We start from the raw sequence: 12433 nt of genomic DNA on the forward strand, positions 1-12433 counted from the left end.
CCGGCCGTTGCCGCCCTTCCTGTCAAAGCGCAAATGCGCATCCAGCAGCTGAGAGCTGCCGAGCAGACACACGGCCACGGTCTGGGAAACGAAGCCATAGCGAGGAAAAGGAAAGTGAGCGTCAGGTCCATAAGTGGATCCGCGGGGAAAGTCTGTGACATGGCAGGTAAGAGTGACTCGCTCTCCCACTGAAGTCTGGTCTGTGGTGTGCCGTGACCCGGGTGGCCAGAGAGCTGTTTGGCCGGGCAGGCCCACCCCGAGTTCCACATTTCTCCACCCTTGATATTTACCACAGCTGAGCCAGAACCAGAACACAAGTTCCCAGAGAACCACGTACCAGGCTGCCGTGGGAAACCAATGGAACTGTGTGTTATACACAGTTATGTGAAAGTAAAAAAAGTTACGTTTTCATTTTGGATTTCAACTCAGTTAAGAGATCACACCTTTAAATTGGACTGACTCTTGTTTAGCCTGTTGACGTGTACTATGTTAGAAATGTAACTTTTTCAACAGTTTCACTCGCTTTTTTATACTAACGTCGTATCAGTTCCCCTGCGTCAGAGCTGAGGAGGTGACGGTCTCCGAAGTAAAGAACATGAACTTTCAATGAAGATAAGTTGGGTTTTTTGGACGAGCCGAATTAACCAGACGTTTCTACTGATGATATATGATGTCATGTTCTTTTGTTTAAATTGGATGTCATTGTTTAAAATTGTGACCTTTAGTAAAACCATGGACATTTTGAGCCAGGGTTTGGTGTGACGCGTTTCTACCGTCCTGTGAGTCAGAGTTTGATCGTTGTACAAAAGTTGTTCATGGGATCTGATTGGATAGTTAGCTTAGCTCGAGGCTAATCAGTTGGATTTATTAGGGGTGTGTGAGTAGTCGGCTTTAACGTTAGCTGCTGTGTTAGCCTCTCACAGGCCCGGATCCAGACCGATCAGCATTTTGGGGCAGACTGAAATTTATGAAAGGCACATTTGTAATTTGTAATATTACAGTTTTAGAGCTTTCTGGCTGAATACGGTTTTTTAAAAGTCCTGCTTAAATATTATTTTTTGTCTACAAAAACCCCATTGAGACCAACCCAATAAAATTGTAGTGCCTCTTGGTAGCCTTTATTCATAAAAACCTTGAAACCTTTTAATTTGATTTAAATTGTGTTTTTATTTGCATTCTTTGAGTCATCCCTTGTCACAAGAGTGACAAAGTCTCCTATGCCCTGTGTCTCCTGAGCCTGACTCTTATGGCTCAGCTGCCCTGATTTCTTGTCTTTTTTAAAATCTTTTTTGTGTAACCTCTAACGTTCCCTCTACCCTCCTGTGTCTACTGACATGTCCTCATTGTCATGGGTTCTACTTTGACATCTCTGTCTTCTGCTGTGCCTCAGTGGTTCTCTGTCTAGTGTTGTTTGAGCTGATGTCATCAACTGTCAATTTGCTGCTCTTATTTGCCCTCTGTCCTTTGGTATTTTCTCAGCGACAATGGCAGGTGAACGCCGTAGCGGCAACCTGCTGGTTCAGCTCGGTCCAAAGCTGCAGGCGTATCCAGAGGAACTGATTCGTCAGCGGCGCACACATGATGGTCAGACAGAGTACTTGATTCGTTGGTGCCTCATCACCATCGATGACAACTCCAGCATTGGGGGCGGAGCCAGTGAGGTGAATGGGACGAGTGCCGGCAGCTCAGGTGTGGGCGGGTCCAACAGCTCCACCTCAGGAGAAACCAAACAAGAGAACATCCTGATGTGGATGTCAACGGAAGATGTTTATGCAAACTGTCCCATGCTTCTTGGCAAGAGAAAGACAGATGCACAGCGCCCCCTGCCAACCCAAGAGAAGAAACAGCAGGGCGGTACTGATGCGGCAGATGGAGTACAGATGAGCGCTGGCGGTGCTGAGGAATTCCCCTCAGATGTCACCTTTGATGAGGTGGAGCTCTCTGACATGAAGGAGGATGTGAAGAACCTGGTGCGGCGAGCACGAAAACAAATGGCCAAAAAAAGTGACTACTCCATCAGCATCACTCACACCATCCATGTGCTGAGTGCCTACGCTGGCATCGGTTCTCTAGTTGGTGTCTTCAAGGAGACGGGTGCCTTAAACCTGCTGATGGAGCTTCTGTGCAACAAAGAGACACAAACGAGGCGCAGTGCTGGCAAGATGCTCCGGGCGCTTGCCTCACACGACGCAGGTAATGTTGAACGTTTTGCACCACTTGGAGTAATTTAGCAGAAAGAAGTGAATGTGTTGGCAGGGTCGAGAAAAGATTTTATTTTAAATTTGTTACTGGTTCCTGTAGCATGTTCAGTGTGGTCTGTAGTCTCTGTGGTAGAAACGTGTCCAGCCTGGGTTGTTGTAGAAGTTCCTGTAAACACCTGTGGATCATGGGACTTTACCAAGTTTCTAAAAAGTACTAGGTTAGTTGGAGTGAATGTAATTAATCCCTAGTACTGTTACGATTCCTGGCATTTGCACCATTTCTGGATGTGGTGTGTCTCAGGTGTTAATGTACGTAGCTCCTGGCACTGTACCTGGTTTGTGGGACCAGTACTCTTTTCAGTAGTCGTTCTATCAGTTAGCACACATGGCTTCTGTTTCTGTGGTTGAGACGCGGAGTATAAAATTAACTCAGTTGTGAAGAACAGAAGTACTACTTGTCTGTAAATGGGAAGTGACACAGCACATCACAGATGCTAATCACAGTTACTCCCACTCTCAACAGGCCAAGGTACAACAGCCACAGTGCTTTGATTCTTTAGTGCAGCTGCTGCTGTTCCTGTCTGAAGGCCTTGTTTTAGCAGGTTTCTCAGTCCGTAGCAGGTCATAGAGTAAAAAAAAAAAGAAGATGCATGTTAGATGTAAAAAAAAAAAAAAATATGAGGAAAGGCGAGAGTTCTGGTGAAAAAAATAAAAGGATTCATGTTCAGGTTAGGTGATGATGAGTATAAGTAGTGATGATCGTCATGAAGCAGATCTGGCCACAGGTGATGGCCCAGTGAAGCTGGTGAGGTCATGATCAGTTCTGGCCACAGGTGATGGCCCAGTGAAGTGTGCTGTAAATCCATGTCAAGACTGAAGGGTTTATTTCTTGTCCTGACAGGAAGCCGTGCCTATGTCCTGCTGTCCCTCAGTCAGCAGGACGGCATAGAGCAGCACATGGACTTTGACAACCGCTACACTCTCCTGGAGCTGTTTGCTGAGACCACATCATCTGAGGAACATGGCATCTCCTTTGAGGGAATCCACTTGCCACAGGTGAGCCTTGACCTCTGACCTCTGACACCCTTGTGATCTTACAGTAGTTTATTGTGGGTGAGTTTTTCACATTGACTCTGCTGTGTCTCAGATTCCAGGGAAGCTTCTCTTCTCATTGGTGAAGAGGTATCTGTGCGTTACTTCATTGATGGACAAGCTTAACACGGTGGGGGCGGAGTCCAACTCCGACAGACAGGACGGCAGCCCCTGTCCTTCATCTGCGTCCTCCACTGGTACCATTCACCAGGCAGAGCGTCTGCGCCTTCAACGAGAGTTTGACTTCACCATGGCGATGGCTAATTTGATCTCAGAGCTGGTGAGAGTGATGGGCTGGGACCGGAACCGCCAGTCCCTGGACAACCCCGCCTACCTTATGGGAGAGGGCGGGGTCGTGGCAGAGGAGCAGGTGGAGGAAGCGGCCCGTCCTATCCTGCGGTCCATCTTCCAGCCTCGGTTCTGTGCCTCTCCCCTCACTTTCCCCATCAGCGCTGCTGCGTCGGCGCCTCCTGCTATACCACCGAAGAAAAAAAAGACAGGAGACGGGTTCAAAACACGATCGGACTTTGCCAGTCGCTCTGCCTACGTGGAGTATGTCCAGGAAAACCTGAAGAGCGGCATGACGGTCCGTATGCTGGAGGACTACGAAGAAGTGAACGCCGGGGATGATGGGGTGTTTCGCTACAGCAACGATGGCTCCCCGCCAGTTCAGGTGAGAATAAAACCAGAGGAATCAAATGGGTTTTATTGATTGATTATTGATTATCAAGGCCTTAACCTTAAACAGTGACCTTTGTGACACCAGGTCCATATTTCACATCACTGTGATTATAAGTTGTTCACATTAGAACCATTCTCTGTATGTTTTGTGTTCAGGTTTACTGGAACTCATTGTCCAGGACTTACTGGGTTCACTGGCACATGGTGGAGATTTTAAGCAACGGTGCCGGCAGTCAGTCTGAGAAGGAGTCACAAGACAAGGCCTCGACCCTCACAGATATGCTCAAAATCACCACTGGTAAGACCTGCTGCTGGGTTCTGAGTTGACCGTCCATCCGACAACACATCTGTCTGAACTCAGATGTTTTTTTTGTGCAGTGAGTCAGACATTCTTCACCAAGCCTCCTGGTGGACTCTACTCTCTGCCATACCTGTCAGAAGACCTGCAGACAGAGCCAGCTGTGCTGAACCGGGCCGAGTGGGGGGAGATTCTGTTCTTCACCAAAGAAGCTAGAGCCGAAACAGCAGCAGGAAGTGAATGAGCTCCTGTGCCAGAACATTGGAGAACAGGTAACTCTTCAGCCTGGACATATTGAGGATGCTTTTCAGTAGAAATGGCAAATAAAATTTGTCCCCCTCCTCCAGGACATTGATGAGCTGGATGACGTGTCCCTCATCAGCCTGACCGTCCCTGGGGACGTGGCGAAGAAACTGATTCACTATCTGAAGCAGAAGCTGCCGTCGTCCTGTCTGAGTGACCTGTTCAGTTCACACGCCTTTACCAAACATTACCTGAAGAGAGGAGGAGGAGGAGGTCTGGAGGATGAAGAACTCCTGGGTGAGGACGCCTCTTACTCATAAGTATCACGCAACTCTCTAAGCTGCTGCGTGAATTATTTCCTGGTTCTGAATCAGAGCCAGAATTTTGTGTCTTTGTTTGGGCTGTAATTACACCTGTCGTTTACTTAAAAGTATTAAAGCTTTTTCCATTGTCTTAGAAGTTGGGTTAGAGTGTGTGTAATAAATGATTACAGGAGCAAAATCTGTGTTATTTTAACTTTCTGACATTAGTGATAGCAATGATTACAGTGTTATTTTAACTTTCTGACATTAGTGTAACATTTCATTCTAACGAACTCCTGTTTTCAGCTGAAACATCAGCTCTGGGAGGAGACCAGGGGAAAGGAGGAGCAGGAGGTGGAGGAGCACCAGACTCTGCCTCTTCATCTACCGTCTCTAAGAAACCAAAGAAGGAGAGTGAGGACGATTCTGGTTTGGGCAGTTCAGAGACAGACAGTGACCTGCCCCCAGAGGATGGTAGCTGGTTCCTAGAAGACATTGAGGACAAGATAAAATGTGAGTTGGACAAGTGTGTTTCTACAAGTGTGGACTTGGCTTTGTTTCCTCAGACATTTTTGTCCCTCAGTCTTTGGTCTTAACTCGTCATTTTTATTGACGTCCCTCTAGTGTTCAACAACCCGGATGTCCAGGGAAAGAAGACAGTGTTGGAGAAGATGGGTGAGGTTGTGGACACCCTGAAGAAGACGGAGACAGGGTCAGACCACACTCAGCAGCTGAGAGCCATTTTCTACATCATCAGGCTTCTGGAGGACAAGAGTGTCCAGAGGAACTACACGAGAAGTGACTCTGCCCACACCATACGGTGAGACACAGTCTACGTCTCTCTTTCCTGCTCTGTCCTTTGTGCTTGTCCTTGTGTCTTATGTTTCACCCCTCTGTGTCCTCTCTGTGTCCTCAGAGACAAGGTTCTGAAGCAGCTAGTGGACTTCCTGTCTTCTCCGTCTAAGGAGGTGGTGGACAGCTCACTCAGACTCACTCACAGCCTGATGATGAAATTCGAGTGGAGGGTTTCCTTTGCCACCGAGGGCGGGGTCAAAGCCGTGTTGTCCTGCATGCAGGAGTTTGCTTCTGTCCCTGCAATCCAGCAGCTGGGTCTGGCGGTGAGGATAATCTGTCACTTCTGAATGTTGGAGGAGGCAAATGTTCACAATCACCCCCTGACACTAATGACTTCCTCCTCAGACCCTGAAGGTCATAACCGGGGCTAGTAAACATGACCTCCGCAGCGTTGGCAGTGGCCTCCCGCTCTCTGACTCTGGAAATCAGATGATGTTGGAGATCTTCGACTAGCTGTGTCCTGGTTAGATTCTGTTTTTTTATTTAATGTCTTTGATGGTGTACTAACTGATTTCTTTTTTAAATCACTGATCCCATGTGCAGCTGTGTGCCGTCAGTGCGTAACGGCCTCCTTGTGGTCATCATGCTTATCTCCAATCACAAGACTCTGGCGGAACAGCTGGTGGCTTGCAATATCACCGTTGTCCTCAGGAAGTGTCTGCGGTTGCCCCGACCCGAGGCCATGCTCGCTATTGTTGCCCTCAATCACATCTCCATGGTCCACAAACTGGAGACCAAAGGTACCACTCCTCAGACTGCTGACTCATGATGTCACAGTGATGTCAAAGATTTTGCATCCAATTAGAATTGTTGTACATGAAAAGAAATGGTGATTTAGGGAGGGTTTTTTTTTTGTATTTGAGTTTCAGTGGACAGTGATCAGTGTGAGCTTCAAATGTTGGTCGTGAGTTTGAAGGAAGCGACTAAAGAAGTGATTCAGACGGTGGAGCAGCTGCTCTGTGATGACACCACGCAACAGGAGGAGGGGCGGAATCAGGTACAAAAAACACACCTGCAGATGTCATTGGTTCATCAGGGCTGCCGCTAATGTCTTCTCTCAGTTATTGATCCTGTGTGGTCACTCCCCCAGGTGACCCACAGTCGTGAAACTTATCAGGATCTCGTTCGTCTAATGGAGCAACATCGAACAGATCGGGCTATTCAGCTTTCTATCCTCAGGTATTTCAGAATCGAAGCCTGTATTTCTGTGTGGATATGCTACTGTTGCCATGGAGATAATGAAGCTATCATCTCTCCAGGATGCTGAATAAGTTCCTGGACAACTACCAGGAAGACCTCCTGCCGTGGCACGAGAGCATCGAGCCATGCCTGTCCTCCATGACTGCGTTCATCAACGATCGGGAGGTCAGTGGACGCCGCTCTTACTACACGCAAACACCACTGTGTTACGTATGCCAACGTCCTTTGATCGGTCCCGCAGGTTGTGCAGCAGTTCATCCGCTTTTTGTACCGTCTGGCTTCCCTGAACAAAGACTACGCTGTGGTCATGTGTCGTCTGGGCGCCAAGGAGGCACTGGTCAAAGCTCTGGACAAGCACAGCACCAACCTGCTGCTGGTGGGTGAGCTGCGAGATGTGGTCTCTGACTGTGACAAGTACGCCAGTCTCTACAAGAAGATGACCACCAGCGTCCTGGCTGGCTGCATCCAGGTAAAAACAGAAAAAAAACCCAACATGAAATACTGATGTATTTTCTGGCTTTGAGTCATCGCTGACGTGCTTCTCCTGTCAGATGGTACTGGGTCAGATCGAGGAGCACCGCCGCAGCCATCAGCCAATCAACATCCCCTTCTTTGATGTGTTTCTCAAGAACTTGTGCCAAGGTCAGCTGATGACAACATTGACGTTATTGACATACAACACTGATTGGACGCTACCTATTGGCCAATAGCGTCACAGGCCTGCCCTAGGTTAACCCTGAAACTGCTCTGCTCTAGTGTCAGAGCTCAGTTCATCCTCCATACAACCTGACTGTAGACACTCCAGTCCAGACCCCACCCTTGAGTCAGTCTTATGTCTAAAACTCCTAGTGGGTCTGACCCCAAATGGACCAGCACTGACAGCAGGAAGCTGTCCAAGGAGCTCCAACTTAGCACTGATATGATCCACAGTTGAAGGCTCAGATCTGGGTGGTCTGTTAGTAACGTAATCAGGTTATTATTTTATTACAAAAACGGACTCCTGACATGTCAAAAATACTCATTTCACCAAATGAATGTGTAGGGTCCAGTGTGGAGCTGAAGGAGGATAAGTGCTGGGAGAAGGTGGAGGTTTCGTCCAATCATCACAGAGCAAACAAACTGACTGATAAGAACCCCAAGACGTACTGGGAGTCCAACGGTTGCACAGGCTCGCACTTCATCAATATCTTCATGCACAAAGGAGTCATTATCAGGTGATGTATGCAAACACGACGTATCGATTTAACCCTGATCGATATCTGGGTCGTTACGGTGAAAAATAGTTCCATCAGTACTGAGAGCGTGACAAAGACTGAATATTTGATCACAGAGGTCATGAGGAGGTGACACCTGCTGCCAAGAATCTGTGATCAAATATGTTCATCAGTACTACAATCAATAAATGTATAATAATAACTAACAAAATGTGAACAGGTACTACACTGACTCTTTAGAGTACTGATGTGTGTACTCTGTACTGGTATTGGTTGTGTTACTAACCGTTTCAGTGCAGTGAACTGACCAGTGTCATATGTGTGCAGACAACTTGCCATCCTCGTGGCAACAGAGGACTCGAGCTACATGCCAGCGCGGGTCGTGGTTCTGGGCGGAGACGACCCAACAAACATCACCACTGAGCTCAACACGGTGAATGTGGTACCGTCAGCAAATCGAGTGGTCCTCCTGGAGAACATGACCCGGTTCTGGTCCATCATCCAGATCAGAATCAAGAGATGTCAGCAGGTCAGAGTTCAGTGTGAGCCGTCAAGGAACAGCTGTAGTGATGTTGTTGTACATTCTCACGTCAACCTCTATGTTTCAGGGAGGGATCGACACTCGGGTCCACGGGTTTGAGGTCCTGGGTCCGAAGCCGACGTTCTGGCCCGTGTTCAAGGAGCAGCTGTGTTGTCGGACCTACCTGTTCTACAGCACCAAGTCCCACACCTGGTGTCAGGAGGTGATGGAGGATCGGACGCAGCTACTGCAGCTCTTCAACAAGTGGGTTTAGGGTTCCAAACCTGTGATGGTGTAAACCTGTAAACTGACTTTTCTCAGAGTTCATTGTCACTCTGTGTTTTTGAGTCCAGACTGAACAGCGCTCTAAAACATGAACAGTTGTTTGCTGATCGATTCCTTCCTGATGCTGAAGCTTCTGAAGCCCTGGGTCAAACCTGCTGGGAGGCTCTGATCACACCCATCGTCCACAGTATCACACTGTCAGGTACACACACACACACTCACACACACATATATATATTTATAAACTTAAAGCCTTTAGAAAAGTTTATTCTGACATCACATGTTGCTTTTCCTCAGAATCCTCTGCGTCCAGCCCCTTGTCCTGGCTGCTCAGTGAGTACCTAGAAAACACGGAGTCGTCCCGTCGCTGCAAAAGCCGAGCAGCAATCTTTAACTCCAGGGTGAGACGTCTGACGCACCTGCTGGTCCACGTGGACACCAGTCGCACAGACAGCGAGGAGCTGAAGCCACCTGTCAAATCCAGTGAGTCAGAAACGACGTCACCTTTCTACACAGGTTCTTTTCTTTGTTTATCTAAGGCTGTTCCTTCATCTGGACATGTTCAGATGTCGGTAAGAGAAAAGGAGACACAGCACTCGTCAACATTTCCCCATCATAGACCAGAAACACACCAGTAGTATTATTTAATATAGATATTTTTTTTCTTTTTTGGAGGAATGACTACATTAGTGTGGAAACATTTGCCTTGGCATGACATTCTGAAACCTAGATGAAATTAGTGTGGAAACATTTGCCTCATTTGGCATGACATTCTGAAACCTAGATGATCGTGTGCTTTAGCTTTTATTATTATAAAAAAGTCTTAACCCTGGGAAAAGGCTGTAAATGAGCGTGTCTGCCTTGAAATCAAGAACTGAATAAAATCTAGTGTAACTTAGGTTGTGTGTGCGTGTGTGTGTGTGCACGTGCATTCGTTGTAGCACGTGTTCACTACTCTGTGTTTAAAGACTGTATCTTGTTTCCAGAAGGTCTTAACAGGAGCAAAGAACTCAAGAGTGAGTAACCCCTGACTTCTGAGTTTGTTTACATTCTGCTCTGAGACATTTCATGTGTCCACGTAAGGTCAGAAAGTCGTAGTAGCGCCCCCTGCTGTGTCTTGCTTGCAAAATCAAAAATTCTGTCTGGAAATATTATACCATAATCATATGCTGTGGTGTGACCTGCAGCATTTTAATTTTACAAGCGCTTGACTAATTGATTGAATGATGTGAACATCCAGCAGGGGGCGAGTGTGCCTGAACCAATTGAAAAACACAGCTTCAAGCATCTGATGGTGTCATAAAGATGTGTTGTACTCAAGCTGTTGTCTTAAGGATGGGTCACGCCTCTTATGATGTCATCAGGATGCATCACACTTTGGATGATGACGCCAGGCGGGTCTGGTACTGGCTCACGTCATCAGGACACATCACGCTCCTCCTGATGTCATCAGAGCATGTGATGCTCTCAGTTTGGACTGCTCTTATTTTGGCCACCAGGCTGCCTGAACCCATCGTAACAACAATGCTAATCTTTTTTTTCTGAGCTGATGATTGACGGAGCAGCACTGCATTCTCATCTTTGTGTCTTTCGACTTCCTTTTAACCAATTTCTCTAACATTTGTTACAGATGGCAAAGAGGGTAAAAACAAAGAATCAGCTGCCACGGCTTCCTCTTCCTCTTCTTCTTCTTCCACTAAACCCAAAGTCAAAAGCAGTAGCAGCATTGCAGGCATCGCCCTCTGTTGGCAGGGAGTGGTCAAGCGCCAGGTACAAAAACCATCACATTATGCAACATTTCTTATAAAAATATGCATCGGCACTATTTTATTTACTGGCTTCACCCCTTAGGTTAAGAAGTTCCTGGAGTCCAGCTTTAGTCTTCCAGATTTTGTGGAAAAATACAGGATTCTGTACCTGCGCCTGAAGAATGCCATGGAGGAACTGTTTGGTCAGCAGACGGCTTTTGTTCTGGCTCTTCGACATGGATTCTCTGCAGCACTGCTGCAGCTCTCCATCCTCAGAGCAATGCACGTAGGTCTTCAGGGTTAAGGTTTTACTAAGCTCTCAATCATTCATGTATTAAATTAAGATCCAAAATGGTTTAAATCAAGTTAACAACTTATTTAGTTAAGTTACTCACAGGTTGTGGTAGTGATGAAGGTTTCCTTTGCAGGTTAGCGAACGTTTTGCTCAGTACATTGATCAGATGATACACCTCAGCGGCAGCGGTGCGGCGTCTGGGAGCATGGAAACTCTGGAGAAGCTTCAGCAATTTCTGGAACCAGTGCTCTTCCTGTCCGGCCTGGAACTCGCCAACACCTTTGAACACTTTTACAGGTCTGAACGTTGACATGACAAAACACTGAAGCGACAGAATCGAGCACTGATAATGTCATTGACGACGCCCTCTCTTTCGCTCTGTCAGGTACTACCTCGGTGACCGGCTGCTGGCGCAGGGGAACGTGCAGTTGGAGAACGCCGTGGTGGCCCTGATTGGCAGCTGCTTCCCAGACCGCATCCCACAGCAAATGCTAAAGAATTTGAGTGAATCTGCCGAGTTGCAGCAAGAGTTTCATCTGTACCAGCTGCAACGACTAGACCGCCGCCTGCAGGATCAGGAACCGGTAAAGACTTGAACGTGTCCATACAGGCCATCTGATTTTTGGGTTTTGTCAGGATTCTATCAGTTCTCCATACTTAAATCTAAAATCACAGTAATTTAAGTAATATAATTCAGGATAATGTGAATTATTTTACATGTTATGTTTGATCTTGATTTGTTATTGTCTTGTTTTCTTTCTAAATGATGGAGGATGAATGTGTGGAGTCTGAAGAGGAGGAGGAGGAGGAGGAGGAGGAGGAGGAGGAGGAGGAGGAGGAGGAGGAGGAGGAGGAGGAGGAGGAGGAGGAGGAGGAGGAGGAGGAGGAGGAGGAGGAGGAGGAGGAGGAGGAGGAGGAGGAGGAGGAGGAGGAGGAGGAGGAGGAGGAGGAGGAGGAGGAGGAGGAGGAGGAGGAGGAGGAGGAGGAGGAGGAGGAGGAGGAGGAGGAGGAGGAGGAGGAGGAGGAGGAGGAGGAGGAGGAGGAGGAGGAGGAGGAGGAGGACGAGGCTGATGTCCAGGCTCTGGTTCTGTCTCCACGTTACTGGGCCGTCTCCTCCAATTGCTTCCTTGACGAACCAACCAAAAACTTCCCAACAGAATTGTGCTCATACCTGAAGCAGTTCACCCAGTTCTACACTCACAGTCAGTACCATTTCGCCCACATAAACCAAGACCAAGACCATATTCATTTACTCATAAACACAAAGTCTAAAAAGCATGAGCGCCAACAGGACGCCAGAAAATGTTACACAACGTTATCATGTGTGTCCGTCTCTCAGGTCAGTCAATGTATGGTCTGAGATTATGATGAAAAGTACTCATAACATGTACATTATTACACAACGTTATCGTGTGTGTCCGCCTCTCAGGTCAGTCAATGTATGGTCTGAGGCACTCCAAGCCCCGGCGTCTCCAGGGGTGTGGGCGCGGGCGGAGCGT

At 47.6% G+C, this 12433-nt stretch overlaps 1 protein-coding gene and 1 long non-coding RNA gene across 2 annotated transcripts in view; one reads left to right on the forward strand and one right to left on the reverse strand.

Annotated features, from left to right (window-relative positions):
- The first annotated feature begins 7 nt into the window (after window positions 1-7).
- Window positions 8-12433, forward strand: part of cul9 (cullin 9) — a 25683-nt gene continuing 13257 nt past the window's right edge. Inside the window, 31 exon segments of the mRNA XM_025060943.1 lie at window positions 8-166; window positions 1480-2193; window positions 3103-3257; window positions 3349-3966; window positions 4131-4272; window positions 4353-4477; window positions 4479-4544; window positions 4620-4812; window positions 5124-5330; window positions 5442-5637; window positions 5734-5935; window positions 6018-6172; window positions 6216-6412; window positions 6536-6669; window positions 6763-6851; window positions 6932-7037; window positions 7114-7341; window positions 7424-7514; window positions 7915-8086; window positions 8414-8615; window positions 8695-8870; window positions 8960-9093; window positions 9189-9374; window positions 9878-9907; window positions 10522-10661; window positions 10743-10925; window positions 11068-11231; window positions 11320-11518; window positions 11701-11727; window positions 11974-12136; window positions 12364-12418. Coding sequence (XP_024916711.1) covers window positions 34-166; window positions 1480-2193; window positions 3103-3257; window positions 3349-3966; window positions 4131-4272; window positions 4353-4477; window positions 4479-4544; window positions 4620-4812; window positions 5124-5330; window positions 5442-5637; window positions 5734-5935; window positions 6018-6172; window positions 6216-6412; window positions 6536-6669; window positions 6763-6851; window positions 6932-7037; window positions 7114-7341; window positions 7424-7514; window positions 7915-8086; window positions 8414-8615; window positions 8695-8870; window positions 8960-9093; window positions 9189-9374; window positions 9878-9907; window positions 10522-10661; window positions 10743-10925; window positions 11068-11231; window positions 11320-11518; window positions 11701-11727; window positions 11974-12136; window positions 12364-12418 — 5582 coding nt within the window. The 5' untranslated portion in view covers window positions 8-33.
- LOC112487830 (uncharacterized) lies at window positions 9557-9871 on the reverse strand. The gene is made up of 2 exons (XR_003051301.1): window positions 9672-9871; window positions 9557-9617 (listed from the first exon to the last, which is right to left on the reverse strand). It is a non-coding gene; the product is annotated as an uncharacterized LOC112487830 (long non-coding RNA).

Source organism: Cynoglossus semilaevis, chromosome 12 (assembly GCF_000523025.1).
Source record: "Cynoglossus semilaevis isolate Cse_v1.0 chromosome 12, Cse_v1.0, whole genome shotgun sequence".
In the NCBI taxonomy this organism is placed as follows: Eukaryota; Metazoa; Chordata; class Actinopteri; order Pleuronectiformes; family Cynoglossidae; genus Cynoglossus; species Cynoglossus semilaevis.